The 18,530-nt window shown below is 47.1% G+C and overlaps 1 protein-coding gene across 18 annotated transcripts in view; it reads right to left on the bottom strand.

Annotated features, from left to right (window-relative positions):
• NCAM1 (neural cell adhesion molecule 1) overlaps positions 1–18,530 on the bottom strand; it is a 318,547-nt gene that overhangs the window by 12,150 nt on the left and 287,867 nt on the right. For 8 of the 18 annotated variants that reach the window (XM_067751038.1, XM_067751045.1, XM_067751040.1 and 5 more), the window contains 2 exons: positions 8,523–8,647; positions 4,989–5,166 (listed from right to left, as the gene is read on the bottom strand). In XM_067751038.1, coding sequence (XP_067607139.1) covers positions 4,989–5,166; positions 8,523–8,647 — 303 coding nt within the window. Of the gene's footprint in view, position 1; positions 2,405–4,988; positions 5,170–8,522; positions 8,648–18,530 lie in introns of those variants that run through there. The other 10 variants (XM_067751037.1, XM_067751044.1, XM_067751039.1 and 7 more) reach the window with 2 other exon arrangements.

The raw sequence follows: 18,530 nt of genomic DNA, 5'->3' as shown, positions 1-18,530 counted from the left end.
GTTCACATGAACTGTTATTTCCTTTAATAATGCAAAGGTGTAAACTTCATCAAGGCCTCGCTGATTATCTACACAACAATGTTAGCATTCTTATTAGTAGAAAAACGTGATCCAAACCTGCCGTATAAATATTGCAAAACACGAGCAGAGAAGCCCTGTGGCGTGTCGAGATCGGGCAGCACTGAGACAGGGCGCGGGGGCAGGGCGGCTGAGCGGGGCAGCGAGCGTTCCCTCCTTCAGGGCCTGTCTCAGGGGCTCCCGGCGGGGCTGAGGGCTGCAGCCACCATGAGGGTGGCTCAGTGTCCGGTGGGGGCGGGCGTGCCTGAATGCTGTCTCCCGAAAGGGCGTCCCTTACAAACCACGGGCCTATCCGAATGGGGCCAATGCGATGACCCCAACGTTGCTTCAGCTGAGGCCTGCCTGGCCCAGAATGAGCTGAGGGGACAGGGTCATGGATGTCAGGCCTCCCCACACTTTGGGCCAGATCTTCAGAAACACAGACATAGGCCCTTGCCTATGGGACTGGGACCAGGGTGGGGCAGACCTCTGAGATGGGCCCTCCTGGGTGAATATGCAACTTCTGCCGAAGATGATACCAAGAGCCTGCCGGGAGTCAGGGGACAGTGATGGGTGACCTGCGTGAGGACCATGTCTCCCTCCTTTGCCTTCCTAATGGCCCTGGGATTCTACGCCGGGCCCGGAGGCACCATGGGCCTCTCCTTGATACTCTGCCTTGTGCCTAAGAACCGTGTCTGCTCCCGCTGCCATGGTGGGACGGGAGATCGGGGAGCCCGGGGGAGAGGTTCACGGCGGGGCTGGAGGCCAACGGGGCCAGGGCGAGAGGCGCTGCCTGGCTGAGCCGTTGGGTGGCCTGTGGCCGCCGGTGTGTGTACCTGACCCTCTAAACTACCAGCGCTGGGGACACGGGCCTGTGCCCACTGCCACGGGCAGCTCTGCCCCGCAGACCACAGGATCATTTGGATTCCCAAAGAGAAAGGCTAGTCGTTGAACATTAAAAAATGACAACAGAACCGAAAAGTAAAGAAACCAAAATGAACAAAAATCAGACTTCTGTGGAGATGCTCAGAGATGAGATATGTGGAATGATATGTGACCACAACGGAGGGGGGAGTTTTTATTCAGGAGAAGGTACCCCTGAGCTCAGACACGGACGCCACTGAGCAGGATTCACTCGAGTCTCTACGGGGAACTTTAACAAACACACCTCACCTCCTCTCCTGGGCATGGCGGGGGCTACCCCCAACAGCAGAGGGGCAGCTGGCTTCCACCAGAATTTTCAAAATGTCATTGAAACCACTGACCGACAGGGGGTCGGGGCACTCGGGCAGTATGACAGGCTGGCTGGGTTCCAATTTATGGGCACTCTGGGCTGGTCCTGCCTCGCGCTCTACTGAGCATGTGTGGGCAGGGGGCGCGACTTGCGCCAGGCTCACAGTGGATGCTTCCAACCTGGGGGACTGATGCTTATGTGATAATGTGGGTCACAGTTGGGTCACACCCGCCAAGACACGAGGTCTGTGGCTGACTTGTAGCCATGCAGCAGGTATCACCCTGACTGGGAGACACGCACCTTCCAGAGCCCATAGGTGCCGGGCACGTCCTAGGTTGGCCCTGTTCACAGAGCCAGCATCAGGTGCTGGTTATACTACCAGGACCAAAGCGCCTCCCAGGATCAGCCCCAGAAAATACTCAACAAATCCGAGTTCTTCCGCTGCATGGGCAACAGGGCGACTTACTTTGCCCATCATGCCAGCAAAATGCTCCTGTGAATCGCAGCGGGCTTACCAGGGGCACTTAAATGCAAGCGAAGCCAACTACTTATTGAAGGGCAGCAGAGGAGCACAGGGTTACAATGGGGACACGGGGTGATTTTAACAATCTGATGCAAGCTTTAGAGAGTACTTAGAAATCCTTCTCTGCTACAACATTTTCAGGTAAGAACCAGAAATGCAACCAGTAGCAGATGTGCAGAAGCTTTTCTGTAAACCTAATGTAATGGTTTTTTGTTGTTGTTCTTTTAATATATATATATAGAGAGAGAGAGGGTGTAAAGAGAAGAGCTCCCAAACATTTTTATACTGCTATGAAAAGGGGGGCAAACTCCTTATGAAGTGGCACAAAAGTATCTGTGAAGGGTAATAAGTGTGGAGGTCCAGCTTTTTCCAATTGCCAAACCTTCCTCTTGCACAGACAGCTTGGTGGTGTGGCCATGGCAGTCCTGACAGATCCTTCCAAAGGGGGCACTGATCATTCTCATAGGAACCGGGCTCTTAGGCAAATTTAGTTTTTTGGCATTCAAGTTCCTAACAGAGCAAGAGAAGAGTCACTGCAGAGAAAAGCAATGAGACAAAGGTAGAGGACGTGGTGGAGCCTCCCAAGGTCGCTGCAGGTGCCAAGCAATGGGTCCCCAGAGAGAATGTGGTTGTTTAAAAATAAATGTGGCAGTGGGGATGTCCCAGTGACGTCCAAGGTGATATGTGTGACGACAGACACAGGAAAGGGAGGGGGAAGGAGGAAAGAGAAGGAAGAGACAGAAACAGAGAAAAAAAATAGATAAAAAGAAAAAAAAATAGGTCAAATATAGAAAATGCAAGAATCAAAGGTTAATTCAACTTTGTAAATTAAACTGACAAAGGTTAGAGAAGAGTTCAGTGCCATATTATCACCATAAGGCCAGTTCCTAAGCTCAGCAAGGCCAGAAGCAGCACAGCGGGGTGAATTCAGGGGTTAGGGGTCAGCGAGCAAATGAAATTAAAGTGAGAGAACAGAAGCCTCCACAGGCAAATACAAGAGTCTGATTAGGAAAGTGTTACCTTTGATCAGGGGAGGTCTCTAAGGTGCAGTCAGGAGTCTCCCCACAGCCTTCTATAGCCTCTAGAGCTTTTTACACGTTGGGGTAGAGAGGCATCTGATCACTGCAGTATGTGCAGCAAACTGTATGCAAGGATGGGGGCCACCTTTTCGGCAATAAATCGGACTCTTCTTCCTGTTGTACCATCCCCCCACCCACAGTGCTCTTAAAGAGAATCTAGTTCTGCACCTCTCACCTCCACCACCCACGGACCAGAGAATTCCACCGTGAACGTACATCTCGTAATTCAGAGGTTTTATTCGCAGGTCCCAGAGACGTCCAACCAAGCAACCTCCTTCTAAAACCTGTGCAGTAGAGCCCGAAGCCCTCTTGGGGAGGTGAGTAGCCCCTCCAGCCCTCCCCTGTAACTGGGAGCCTGGGAGATTAGCCAGAAGGACTCTGACAACCCCAGTGGGCAGGACTCGGGGGACTGGTCTTCCCAGAATTTCTGTATCTGACACCCAGTGGCCCCAACTTCTCCAAGCTCAGAAGCTGATGCCGCCGGCAGTACCCAGCCTGGGAACGCAGCATGTCGGAATCACCACCTACGAGGTCTTACCCGGGGAAGCAGATGCCCGTAGAAATCTGTCTCACTGCAAAGGAATCCCTCAAGGCTTCTCACTCCCCCATCTCCTAAGTGCCCCATAAAAGCCGAGCAGATCTGAACACTCCCATCAGACTGTCAATTCCAGGGAAAAACTGACCCAAGAATGCAGAGAAAGAAGGGGCAGAGAATAGAAAGGGACACCTCTATTTGGACAGCCTACGAAGCAGTGAGGAGAACATCGTTTACAGTCACAACCAGATACCTTGGCTTCATCACTGACCACATGACCAGTGCCTGCAGAGAGACACCCACCCTAGCCTATGCTAAGGGGCCTCCCTGTCAGTGCAGAGGGGAGGACCATGGACACCTCTCATCTATGGCCGCCAACTCCCTGGGGGCCCACACACATCCATCAGATACACACACTTATGTGCAACCAACCATCGGGAAGCACACACTGATCTTACTTTGCTGCTGCTCGACCAACGCACTTCCACACACACAGCCCTGTGTCACAGTAGCCCATGTCCTTTCTGGCCTCTCTCCCTCTGGAAACAGCAATCGTGATCACTGAGCTGAGAGCTGGGGGCAAGCACTCTAGACAGGACAGGCATAATGGAGGCCTGACGAAGGCCACCGGGAGGTGGGAGCATCTTCCTACCATACTTGGACACTGCAGAGCGTTTACGGGGACCCCTCCACTAGGCTGCAGCTGCATATTCTATGCCCACCTCTCCTGCCTGTGGTTGGCATACGGCTGCTCTGGAAAAGCAGAGAGGGGCGATGAAGATCTCTTTCTGCTCTGAGGAATTAGGTCATTGAGGAGACTGGCCATCAGAAGCGAGGCAGCTGGGCCAGAAAGAACTCTCACTTTATTCCCACACTTGAGCTGGTCCTGGATCCCTAGAGACAGATCTGCATCTCCTGGGAGAGCTGCTCCCATGCCGGCCTCTAGCAGACTGGACTGCCTTTCATGGATGGGGGTTTCCAGCGTCTACTTTCTCCACTTGTTCTGTTTCAAGTGGCTCGGTTTAATCTTTGTTTCAATTGAAAGGCCCTTGGCAGGGAGGATTTTTAACTAACTAACTGGGCACCATATGTCCCTTCTCTTGGGGTTCCCACAGAGAAGAGATTTGGACCACAGCTGTGCAGGTAAGCAAGCATCAGAGAGAAAGTGCTTCAAAACAGTTACGTGGTCCTTGTATGAAATGGTAGATAGCAGATAAGGTCTCGAAAAAGGATCCTTCCTCAACCAGCATCCAAAGCTTGGCTGGAGCTGGGGTCTCTCCCATCTGAGGGGTCCTACGGACTGGCTTATCGTCAGTCCTCCAAGGCTGAATGACACAGGACCCTCACTCAGGAGGCTTGGCCAAGCCTTCCTGGGGGTCCAGGCCATCTCAACCTACTGCACAGCTAGGTACAAAGCAAAACTAAGCTTTGCATGGGCAACCGATCATGAGGATGGCTGTAAGCAAGCGAGTTGTCAGGGGCTGTTCAGGCACATTAGGAGGTGCGGCACTTGTGCGTTAATCCAAAGCGGGAAACTCACAGAAAGCAAAGCCGTCATACCTGGGATGGCTGTGGGCTGGGCCGAGGTCCTGAACACAAAGTGAGCTGCTTTGGACTTTCCCTGCTGGTTCTCAGCCACCACATAGACCTCGTACTCGGCATTCCAGTCCAGGGACTTGAGCATGACGTGGTCACTGCCAGATGGGAGCCTGATCTCTGGTTTCCATTCGGAGGAGAGCTTCTGGGAGAAACCGGCAAGGAAGATACAAGACACCAGAAAGCTTTAGGTGAAATAGCTGCTAAGACCAGCTAACAGGAGGAAAATAAGGGAGTCAGAAATAAAAACCAAAGATAGGACATGGTCTTTACTCTTAACCAGCCTGAAAAACCCAAAGGTAATTGATCATGCAGGTCAGGAGGTCAACGTCGCCTGCCTGCAAATACAAACAGCGGCAGACCGCCAGTGTGGCATGGGGCCAACCCTTCAATGTCCCGTGCACCACCTTGAGAGCGTGCAGGGACCCAAGCTACACTCTGGAATGCTGGCCCGTGGCCTAAGGATGACCTAGAAGAGTAATCCAACAACTGTGTTTCTTGGCCTGTTTCAGAATGTTGGTCACACTCAGGTGTGTGACTCACCTCCCTGACATGGGAACACTGCACAGATTCCACTTTTATTAAAAATAAACACTATCATTCATGGAGCACCCACTACGTGCCAGGCATTGGACTAAAGGCTTTCTGCACATTTTCTCCCTGCATCCCTACAACAAGCCTGCCAGTGCTTCTGCCTGGCCCTTACTAACGCTGATGACGGGGAAGGGAGGGAGAGGTCAGGTGACTTCCCCAAGCCACATGGGCAGTCGAGCTGTGGCCAAGAGCCTCTGGGCCCAAAGCCTTTCGTAGAAGGGAGCTCAACACACATCTACTGCACTGAACTGGATCGTCCTATTGCGTGCAGTGTGACCTGCTCTCTGAGACTGGAGCTGGAGGTGTCACAGGTGTGAATTCTTCTGTCAGGTCCAAGGCTGAGGTGCCCAGAGTGCCTACAAGGTACACTCAGCTCAGCAGAGCACTGCCCAGGGCATAATTTCAGGCACGAAGCTGGAGTTATAGGTGCCCCTCTTTTCTCAAATGTTCTTTCAGTTCTATCCTACACGTTTGCCAGTGAGTTTGTTCTAGGTGGGAGCCGTCGACGCATGTCTACTGGATGATGGGCTGCTCCCTGGAAGAGCAGAACATGCTAGCAGTGTCACCTGGAAGGTGGTCTAGCCCATGGCTGAGGCTTCAGGAAGAGTTACATTATAGGAAAGCCAGCCGTCTTCCAGAAAAATGCTTTGTACCAGCCAAAGGGATACCTTTAGGAATGGGATAGCACTCGTGTCATGGCCATGACCAGTGTGGGGAAATGCTGGAAGGGGGTGCTTATGTCCTCAGAGTCTAACTGGAAGCCAGGCTGTGGCTCTAAGTTGGCTCCCGAGCGTGTCAGCACGTGCCCCATTTTAATTTAAAATGAAGAAATTCAGCTGTTTTTGTCCTCTTTCTCTGAAAGGCTTCTTTCCTTGGCAAACATCATACAGAAGAGAGAGCCAGAATATAAAGCAAACATTACATTACGTAATACATATTAATAACGTATAATAATAGTAATGTTTAGCACATGTTAGGATTTGAGGTGGAAGGGAGAGGACAGTTACGGTTGTCGAAGTCTAACATATCGCAGTGCTTTGCCCCAGTTGTCTCTTCAAGGCAGGCCTGCCTGGCACAGCTGGGACGGCTCTTCTGGAACACTGACACCTGATGTGGCCTCATAAGGGAGCTATTTCCAGCCCCAGCCTGCATCATAGCAGTGATTATCACAGTTACCACATACAGAGTTTTCCAAGTGTCAGGCACATTTCAGGTTCTTTGCTTACGTTATAACTAATCTTTACAACAGCTTGATAAGCTCTCTCCATTTTATTGATGGAGAAATGGAGATTATGGAAGACTGGGTGACCTATTCAGGTCCCATGCCGCTAAATGGTAAAGCTGGAATTGGGTCCCATGTCTGTTGGGCCACATCAGCATAACAATACATAATAACATCCTCCCCCCACACTGCCCACTTCCAGTGGGCTCCATGGGACCACCTGCCCAGTCCCTGAATCCTACTCCACAGCAAGGAAACCACAGGGACCTCTCAGATGGTGGTGCCTCTGGGCTGGGCCTTAGGAAAGTCAACTGAGGCTCCTCCTCCAACAACAGGCTCGCGCCTGACTTCACAGTTAAGGAGGAGAGGGCTGAGTGGACTGACAGGCTGCCCAGCGGCTGAGACGTGTGCCCGGGAGGGCTCTGTGCTGCGCGGACTCTCTGCAAACATAACCGGCTTAGGGCTCCCATGGTACTTCAAGCAGGGCTGATCAAAAGGCAGATAGGGAGTAGGTCAGACTTCCCGGGAAAAGCCTATTTTGGGGGCTATCTGAAGAAAGAAAACTCCTCTCAAGTTCATTATTTCCTATGGGCAAGAAATCCTAGCAAGAGGCTATTTCCAATGCTCAGATGCTGCCTCTAAACCTCTCAGCAATTGGTTGTGGAAGGCAATGGCCAAGGGTCATTCTAAAACCAAAAAACACCAAAAAGCCACAATGGGGTGATTTTCAGTTTGGGGGTCGGGGATGAAAGGTGGACTGTCAGAAATCTTAGATGGGTGGTGGGCAAACCCAGAAGAAAAGGCTTATGGCCAGGCTCACTGGTAGCCGGACAGCAGGGTGACAACAGCTCAGGTGGGCTGCATGAGCACTGGGGGTGGGGTGAGGGAAGGAGCTGGTTTAGGACCTGAGGCAGCCCAGGCCGGGGGCTAAGGACCCCATCTCTTCAGGCACACAGACCTGGATTCAAACCCTGGCTTCCTGGCTGTATGAGTCATGCGGTCACTGACTGCATAAGCCTCACTTACTTCCTCTGTAAAGTGGGGATAATCCTTAAGACCAACTTCGTAGGGTTCTTGGGGAGAAGAAAATGCATGCGATCATGGGCCTGCACGCCTGGCCTATGATACACACTTTATCCAAGTGTGATTATCAGATATCAGTATGTTATTTGCAAAAAGTACTGGGTGATGGCAAGATAACTTCGTAGAAAAATTTAGGAAGCAGAAAAATCAATCATGGTATGGATTTGTCATCACCAAAATCATTTTAGAGGTTTTTAAAATGGTCTCAGTGTGTTTATCCATGCTATACGTAGCACAGAGGACCATATTCAATATCCTATGATAAACCATAATGGAAAAGAGTATTAGAAAAAGAATGTGTATATATGTATAATGGAGTCACTTTGCTGTACAGAAGTAATTAACACAATGCTGTAAAATCAACTGCATTTCAATTCAAAAATATAAAATAGGGGACTGAAAAAAAGAATGGTCTCAGCGTAGACATGACCTAAAGGCTGCAAGTCAATCTTGGAATGTAAAACCCTAACCCGGACCCAGGAGCCACCTGCCAGGCACAGAGGCCGCCCCCGCCCCCCTGGGCTTTGCACGCTGCTGTGCCAAGAAGGCAGGTGTCAGGGTTGCGGGGTGGTGTGACGCCCGGGAAGGAGGCCACTCACCGCTCGGTACTTGACCAGGTAGTGTCGGATCGGGGAGCCGCCGTCATCCTGCTTGATCAGGTTCACCTTAATAGAGTTTCCATCCTCTCCCATCTGCCCTTCGAGCTTAGGTGCACTGGGTTCCCCTGAAACAGCCACGTAATTCGCATGACATTTTCATCCACAAAATGAAAATCCGATCCAACAGAATGGGAGGTAGTGATGGGCTGGGGCTGGCCTCTTGCTTTGTCAGCAATTCAAATGGTTAAAAAGCAATACATATAAAACTCTGAATTCCAGTTGGATGCCTCAGACTTAGCCCAAAGTGAGAATGCCTTTTGGGAATGTTCTGGGAAACCATCCTCCCTACTAGCCTAGTTCTTTTACTATTTTAGAGAGAAGTGGGTTTTTTGTTGTTGTTTTAGTTTTTTTTCTGTCACGTGCCTGTATTTTCTTTTAGCTGCTCTTACAACTACAGATTTAACTTTTATGAACCTGGTACATAAATATGGGAAAATGTAAGCATTTAAGGAGAAAACTTATACCCATCAAATAATTTTTCAGAACAGCCCATTTTTTTCCCCCTGGATATATGATTCATCCCAGCGGTCTAATCCCTAACTGGGGTGGAATGATGCTGCATTCTTGTGACCATCTTTGTATGAATTAAATTTTATTACTTAGATTCATTAAAAAAAAATAACGAGTTTCCAGTTGTGATTAAGTAAAGCACGAGTTGCTGCAGGCAAGTTTCTTGTAAGTATCCGGCATTTGCTGCTCAACAGCCTGAGTGATAATCCTTGGTACCTTGTATTAATGGAACGATCATTAAAGTCTTTTTATTTGTGAGAAGAGAGAGAGGGAAATATGTCTTTAGCATTTCTCAGCAGAAAAAAGTCAACGTTTCTCTTTTCCTTGCAGTAGAACTCTGAATCCAAGGTCGAGAAGAAAGATGAGCTTGTATGTGACAAACTACCAGGGCTGGGATGGTTCTTCAGGAAGAGGGCGATTGACTTTAAGAGAAACTATTGCATTAGTATATGTGGAAAGCAATGAGATGAGAGAATGTCTGTTATAAAGAGTTAAAATGAAGATTTACAACACTTGGGAACCCTGTACTTCCTGTGGAAAGCATCTCTGTATCTATTTCATGACCTCAGACAGAAAATGTGGAGAGCCTATAAAAGAGTCACCTTCTGGGTGGGTGGTCCTCACTTGTTCTCTGGAAGACAGAATCACAGACATGGGATAGGAGAGCCAGGGGAGGCTTGTCACCAGGCTTTGGGCCTCATCACCCACAGTGCACCTTTGGTAATTTAATGAGAAGGCTGCTGGTAAGGTCAGTCCAGCCCACTGTCCTCACTCAGCTACTCTGAGAACCTACAGTGGCAGAGTGTCCTACTTTTCCCTTTGAGACAAGGAGGAACCAGAGACAAAGCTAACGAGAGCCCTGCTACTCGGCCTGGGTCGGCAGCACGCACACCACCCGGAAGCTCAATTAACAGGATCGCGAGGCGATCTTGCTGCATGTGTGCCAGTCACGGGGACACATAAAAGCAACAACAGGGAGGCTGTGTAATCTTAACGTCTGAGGGATAAAGTATTTAGGAAAATTTGTGCTTATTATTTGTTTTCTTCAATCAGTAATTAAGGAAAAAGAAAAACAAAAAGATAAAAGGGCTTCAGGCGAAGACCTGTCCTGCTTTTATGCCACTGTCTAGCCACCAGCACCAACTATTCAGTGGAAAGTACTTAGAGATTTGGTTTAGATAATGTCAAGGTGCGTACGCTTCTCAAATTCTTTTGGACCCTTCTAAGTCTTAGATAATATTTCAATTATGTCTTATACCATTAGAGATATCCAGTGCCAAAAAGAAATTCAAAGTGGAGTATATTTTAGAGTAGGGAAGGAGGTCTGTGTAGATTCAACGATGCTGAACAATGGAATAGGAGATGCAGTGGAACTTTACAAATTCTACTCTCTTGGTCAGTTAGAGTGACCACCTCGTCCTGGTTAGCCTGTGACTTTCCAGGCATTAGCACTGCAAGTCCTTTACCACGGACAAACCCTTAGTCCCAGGTGAAACAGGATGTTGGTGACCCTGGACTGAATGAAGACTTACATTAATCATTATAACTTTCTGTATTCAGAATTGCAACACTGACTCTGGGATTAATGGTCTCTTTGCCTTCAGAAGGAGGGAAGGAGGTGGCATCAGCGGTCCTTCCAACACGCCCACCAAGCAAGGACCTAGTCCTTCTCCCGAGGCCTCCTAGGAAGGGAAATAGAGATTATTCCCCTGGGGCTGCTCTGTCTGTACCTTCCTTACTATTTTCTCTCAGATTTGAGCCGTATGGCTCTCCAGGGCTGAATCAATACCGCAAAACGTTGAACCCTGCTTTGGGGGGAGTGTCTACTTAGAAGAGGGGCTTTCTCCAATGTTGTGAAGCTCCCTTTAGAACTGAATGCTAAGGATGCCACAGTGGAGCTCAGGGGGTCTAGTGCCTTGGCTAGGTCACTGCCTCAGTCTCCACATTTGCAAAATACCAGATGCTCCCGAGGGCGCCTCCTCACTCTGTTATCACCGTGACACTGTGACAGTCACTGTGCTAGGGTGAGCTATCGAGAACACCTTGGCTATTTTCATGATGCTGTAAAACACAGAACCCCAAATCTAGGATGTTCAGTCAATTTTAGGGAGATGCACCGCAAGATCAACAATTTCATATCACTTAGGCACAGAGATGCCCATTTTTTCTACAATTTTAAAAAAAGTTATCTCCAAAAATTCCTGTCTTTGAAAAAAAGGCCCCAAGAGTCTTCAAAGACATATGAAGAAAAATCTAGCCAAGGAATCCCTGCAAAAACCAAGAGCCCCGACGAAGGTGCTGTCCTATTTTTGGATTTGTTTCAGAAAAAATATAGCGGGAATCACAGAGCAACCACTAAAAATTATACCACAGTTAGAACATAGTTCTAACATTTATAAAAGTTAGAACACTATAATTTGCCACCATTTTAGCTGAGTGACTACCACGTAACTCTGATGTGTATTGCTTTCTCATAGAATTTAGAGTATTTTATATCATATCATTTAGAGTGCTTTAAAGATAATTTGTTCATCAAATGCACATTCAGTACATACTAAGTACCAGGTAGTCCATTAGGCTTTCGAGTTGCAAAGGTGATTAAGACAAGTTTTTGTTTGCCAAATGAAAAAACTTATTCAATTATTATTCAATTCTTTGCATGGTGGGGCCCTTGTACAGAAATCTAACTCTTCCTATGACAGTATTTCCAAAGGATGGTCCTATTCAACTAATATCATAGAGATCTGGACCAACGTTATGGCCATGCAACTTGTTCTAAGGACATACAGGTGTGGAAAGAGCAATATTTGTTTAATCAATTGTCTTACTCATCTTCAAATGTTTATTGGCAGCAATTTTTTTTTAAAGATTAGAAATGGGGTTAAAGAAACCATTTCCTAAGCTCTCTGCAAAAAGAATGTTCCAGCCACGCCTGAGGAGGGAGGGGGCTGACACCAAAGAAATGGGCCTGGCATTCAGGAGGCTTGCAGCTTTATTGAGCACATTAAGAGAGGAAATTATTTAGAGGGTCCCAGCGTACACTCTGTTCTGAGATGGCTGCTCTGATTGAAATCATTATGGGTAATTTCAGCAAAACCAATATTGTAATTATTCGTAAATGCTGGCTTGCAATTCAGCAGCAATCGGCAGGTGGCGCCAAGAAAACCCCTGGGGTTAATTATACCCTCCGAGTTTAGCTTCAGCCATGAGTCAAATTTATTTCCCTAAATATTTTATGTAAAGACTAAAACAGTGGTATTCGTAAAAATAAACCTTGTCAATAACAAATATGAAATAGCAGGCAATTCTGGTATTTTCTAGAAGAATGTAAATCGTGTATGCAAGAAAAAAAAAAGAATGTTCCAGAGAGACCGCATACAGTCAAAAATATTACTGGCAGGTCCTATAAATTCCCCTTAGAAACCGTAATTGAAATGTGTATTTCTGGCCATGTAGATTGCAGGTTCTTCTTTGTAATTATGGTGCTACTGGCCCTAAAATCAGAGTCAGCTTCATGTCTTTCTCCTCGTCAGCAGAAGCCCTGGGACCAGAAAACTACTGCTGGATATCTGAATTCCACACAAAAAATTCTAGCAAACACAGGGCCTTTGAACAGCAACTATGAATTCTGGAAGGAAAACAATATTCTACTTCTCACTCAAAAAGCCCAAGGACCAAGAGTTGTATGTTCTGAATGAAACGCTGAGGGGCCAATAGGCTGAGACAGGCTGGACCTGGGTTCTGTCTTCACCCACTTTGTTTTCTCTCCCATCAGGACCCACACAGGGTTCGATGCATCTGAGAAGAACCCAATGATGGTCGTAGGGCCTGCATTAGAATCTTTTACTACCAAAAAGGATTGTCTGGCATTAAAAATACTGTTCGTTCTGTTTCTCCTAATGCCTGTTCCCCTTAATGATTATTTCTTATAAGCAATTTGAAACTGTTTTAAAAAGTCCAAAATGTATGATTAAGCTGTTCTGATATGACGCTTGTTTGATGTTTCCAATTCAAGAGCATTTAAAATTACATCAAGAAGTTCGAAGTTTGATTGGTCCTTATGGGATCAGCAAATTACCAAAGGGAATCAGGACTTAGTTTTAGACCACCAACTCTCCTTCCTCAGACCAACCTCTTAGCCCTAATGTCAAACAGACGAATGTGATCTATGCCACATGCACTCCTGGACCCTCAACATCTCCCTGACGCCGCTTTGGCAGCCTACCTGGCTATTCTAGACTAAGGTGGTTTTCCAATACTCCCGAAGAGCAGCCCGCAGTGCTTGGACTGACATCCATTCGTCCTGAGCATCGCTCCCCCAAATCAGGCCCCTGGAGTAAAGCGTTCTTTTTCTCCTGAGCGCTTGTGTCTTAATTGTTAAGGATTTGCTGTGCTAGCATGACCTGACTCTTTGCCATCCTAGTCCCTGGCTCTGGGGAGTGCTGGGGTACAGAACGAGCGGGTATGGGCGTGGCCAGGTCCCCCACTTCTACAGAGAAAGGATGCTTGGCTCTCTGCGGCCAGGCTCATGGAGGCATCCAGTCCACAAATCTTCCCAGCACGAGTTTTCTTGGGAATTGTGAATGGGAGTGTGTGCTGGGGGTGGGGGTGGGGCGCGGTGGGAGGGGCTGGGGGGAGGCCTGGCAGCACCGAGGATGAATTAAACAGCAACAAATGAACTCTGACAGACCGAACCACAAAAGTACCAATTCCCTTCTCGTGGGTGTCATGAAAACACCAACAGATTCATTGATCAATTATCTTTGTTTCATCATCCTAAAAAGAAAAGATGGCCACAAAGGTATGGCTCGTGGTATGGGGGCTGATCCAGGCTGAGGAAGTTAAGACAGAAATAACCGCCGTCACCAACAATGAACTTGGCTCCTGCCTCCAAGGTCACAAGGTGGGTGCATGAACATCTCCAACACTATTTCATGGACGTGAGGTTCGTTATTAAGAAGTACGAGGCTCCTGGGAGGTTTTAGCCCTCACACTGGTAAGCCCTAGGGAAACGGGCACTTTCTGAACCCCGCGGTCCCTGCCCACAGGATCCGGGCTGATATACATCACTGCCTTGGTCCCTTCACGCTAGCTTTCTACCCTGGTAACCACCAGTGCTGGGAATCCTTCGGAATAAAGGCAATTAGAGCAGAACCCCTGGTGAAAAGTCTATGTCGACCTGCCAAAGACCGTGGCAATCCAGACACACAGCTGTAAAAAATAAAGGAGGGGCAGTGGAAGGGAGGGTTAGTGATGTTTTCGATCTAAGAAGGAAGAGTGGGTGTTAAAGAGTTTAGTTCATCAGAATCAGCATTTCCTAGTACAAGTCAGTGTCAGTAGCTAAAGAAAAAAAGATCATTATAAATGGGTGGGGAGGGATCCATGCTCAAACATGCAGCACACGAACAGGGGGGTGCAGGGGGCATCTCATCACATACATGCTGGTGGGAAGGGAGTCCCATTTATGCAGAGTCCTCGGTAGCTGATGGAGGCATGGAGGAAGCGGGACCCACTGTTGTGTGATGTCATGATACCAGAAATAAACTTTGGCATCAGGAGCTCAAATTTACACTTCCAACAAACCCATGCCTGTGCCCTTGGGCCAGGTGTCTGAGCTTCCCTGCCATGGACCCCTCCCTGCAGAGCTCTGTGGGCTCAGAGGCCAAGTGGCCCTGGGCTGTTCTCAATGCCTGTGTTCATCTTCCTTCTTCTGGATGGATACAGAAGGTGCACGGACACCTGCCATACGTTAATCACATCGTAGGCAATTTTGCGGGGGGGCGGGGGGGCGGAGGGTAGTGGACACTGGATTTAATCTATTGTGGGCATACAACCAACCCACTGTTCACTTAAACCCTCTTCATTAGGCTTAGCTCACCTGAAACCCTTACTAATGCCCAGAGGAACCATCCCTAACTAATATTTTTCTCCTCTGTAAATCTTACTTGTTCCAGCCTCTCCACTCCCTTCAAGTTTATTATTAAAGGGCATTTCCTGCTGCTTGTTGCTCATCTGAGTAACCGTCCTCTGCCTGCCCCCTTGCAAATGGCAGGAGAGGGGTGGTTTGATGAGGGGGTGATCACGCTTCGGAATTCCACAGGCTCCCGAGGTGGTATTTTAGTACTGGCCAAATTTTCTACTGACAGCCAAGACCACTGCTAAGGAGTGTTTCTAGGGCAACTGTGGGAAACACCTTCAGACACTTCTAGCCTTGCTCAAAATGTCTGCAAGAGATCTCTCCTCAGAGGTGAACGAGCTTCTACCTCGCGCTGCATTCTGAGCCACAGCATTGCACAGAAATGACCCAACTTGGTTTTACAGAAGAAACTCAGGGGTTTCAACCCAATATCTGCTTATACTTCAGCTTTCAGGGGAAAGGTTCAGCCTCTGAGCAGTCACCCCAAGTCTGAAAAGAGCTTGTCTCCCTCAGGGAAATAATGAAACCACATTTTTTTGTGTGTGGGACTTGGAGTTTATACAATCATAGGTTCCCAATGTTCTTTCCTCTGCCCTAAGACTCACAGATTAAGATAATTTTTTAAACTAGGTCCAAGTTTTTAGCACTATGGAGGTTTCCTGATTTGGGGACATCCCTCCTTTATTTCATACGATGTAAATGTTAAACATCTCCATTTTTGGAAACGAGGACGCCTTCCATCCAAGACCCTGTCCAGGAGTCTGGTTGTAAATGGGACTAAACTGGGGCACGGTGGCCATGCCCAGAGAGCTGAAGTCCTCAGAGGGTGTCAATGCGGAGGGCGAGGGGTGGCACACACAGGGCTCACACACGTGGGGTGCACGGGACACAGGACAGACCAGGGACAGAGCACATGCGAGACAAACGGCCGATGGTTTTGTTCGTGTGGATGTCGCCCAATCAGCTCTCAGAGAAGCGAGGTCGCCGGGGACCCCTCGCATGCACGGGCGCCCTGGGCGGGGGGGTTACTGGTGTTAGTTTCGCTTTTGTGATCAGTTTAGCCCGTGTGTCTCAGGTTGTGACGTGAAGTACAAATTTTCAGTTAGTCACACATGTGACTCCCAGGGTAGGTTTGAATGGATGTTTGATTTTACTGGGGGAAGTGGTGAGCAGAGGCTTCCTTTACTCTTCATGGTAAATAAGAAATGTTTTTAAAAGGTTGTGACAGTCACAATATTAACTAATTATTTTGTCACTCCTGTGCGCTTAATTAGGCGATAATTTTTTTTGCCTTTGCTGCAAGGGTCAATTGTGTGCTTCTGGATTACATGGCTCTCCAGTCATGGTAATTGTCAAGTGACTTTTGCTTTGATTTTTCTTCCCTCCTGCCCGGAGTGGGAGGTGGGTCACTTGAAAAGTGACACCTCGGCCATCACAGCCAAACTGCTCTAATTCCAAATTCTTCAATCTCTCATTTCAGAAAGCCTTCAATCTGCATGAATTTTATGAAACTCTCTCATTGGTTTTGAGCAAACACAACCTTTGGGATTGATACGTTTCTCTCTGTAGCAATGTTATGTTTTTATGGAAATGTGACATTTTAGAGCAGCTGTGGTTTGTAGAACTACGAAAGTTAAACAACAATGCTATAAAGCTCACTTGCAACATTGCTTTCTGGGAAATCATGTTTATGAGCTATCTGGTAAAAATTCAAAGGTGCAAATTCTGCCATGGCTAAAGTGATTTTACTGTAGCCAAATTTCTTGAAGCAAACCATTAAACCGAAGGCTGTCATGGCATCAAATTGTCATGTAAAGGCTACAAAGGATGATGAATTCTGGATTTGCACTGATTGAGAACAAGAGGAAATCTCTCAAATGGCTTTGCTTAGGAAATCCAAGACAGGAAGGAATGAGTGGGCCCTACGTGCCAGGCTGTGGTCCCAGATTTATTTCACTAATCAGAACAAAGAGTTTTACCTTCTGTTCACCAGCGTGGACGACATCATCAGCACCATGCAAGCCACATGACAAAGTCACATGATACGCACGCACATGATTGGTTGAAAGGAAAGTGGAGGAGATCACATGGAAAATACAAAAAAATTAAAAACTGATGTAAACAATGGGCAGGGAGAAAAATCAACAACAAAATCACAGACTAAATAAAAGGAGAAATTAAATTAAATTAGCAGCATATATAGGAAACATTGGAAGGGCAGTAAAACTGCCCGGAGATAGAAGACTAACAAATCATAAAGAGCATTTGGTTAACAACACCAGTAAGCATTAGCTACAGCTGCAACACTGCATATTAATACCACATCAAGGAGGAGCATGGAAACTTGTTTTGAAATGGGGAGGTGTCTCTGTCAGGACCCAGATGCCAAAGTCAATCCAGGAGACTGTTGAAGGAGAAACACAAGGCAAGTTATTCTTCACAGATTCCAGAAATGTCTCGGCATCCTTGGAAAACAAGGGCAATCAAACAGAGCATGGTCATGAAGGAAGAGTCCCATGATTTTTAAGGCGCAGACCGTGTGCCCTGGAAGAACAAAATATTGCATTACATTAAGAAGTCATTTCATGTTTCCTTTGGCGCAATGAGGAGGCAGGTGTGGGATGAGCGAGGGTTGGAGGATGCAGGTAGAGAAGGTGGCCAGGGATCTCATCTCACTGCCGTACTCGTCTACCCATGTTATCCTAGGGGCCACCATGAGATAACACCAATCAAGACACATATAAAAGAAGAGGCCAGTATTTTGTTCTCTACGCCTGTGAGTCTGCTTCTGTTTTGTTAGATTCACTAGTTTGTTGTATTTTTTAGACTCCACAGATAAGTGACATCATACAGTATTTATCTTTCTCTGTCTGATTTATTTCACTTAGCACAATGGGTACCAGTGGGGAAGAGGTACAAACTATTTGGTTTAAAATAAGCTACAAGGATAGATTATACAACACAGGGAATATAGCCAATATTTTATAATAACTATAAATGAAGTATAACCTTTAAAAGTTGTGAATCACTATATCGTATACCTGTAACTTATATAATATTATACAGCAACTATACTTCAATGAAAAAAACAGTTAAGTAAAGAACCATGAAGTAGTATAATAAAGATTCTAACAAAATAATAATAAAAAAAAGAGGCCAGTGCAGAAAGGGAATAGGTTTCCTTCCGGAGGTTGAGACCATAACTGTCAACACTAAGCAGCAGAAACTGAACCCCTGGCTCAATGAGCTAAGAATTTGACCTTAAACACATGTTCGGGCATTTTAGACTTGTGGTGAATGGATAAGACACGAGTTTGATTTTTACAATGAAAAAAACAGCTTTCTTGTTTGGATTTGCCTATGCTCCTTTTTGTCCTATGTTATATTTACATCTGATTTGTTGCTGAGTGATTCTGCTTCAACAAAAGGCCTTTTGGGTTTCCCACCTTAACTTTCACAGGCCAAGGGGCATTTTGGCTATTACCAGTTGGCGTTAAGAGAGAAGGAGGACAAAAAAGGAA

This window comes from Pseudorca crassidens, chromosome 9 (assembly GCF_039906515.1).
Source record: "Pseudorca crassidens isolate mPseCra1 chromosome 9, mPseCra1.hap1, whole genome shotgun sequence".
Lineage (NCBI taxonomy): Eukaryota > Metazoa > Chordata > Mammalia > Artiodactyla > Delphinidae > Pseudorca > Pseudorca crassidens.
The sequence above is the reverse complement of the archived record's forward strand: the minus strand, read 5'-3'. Positions and strand labels throughout refer to the sequence as shown.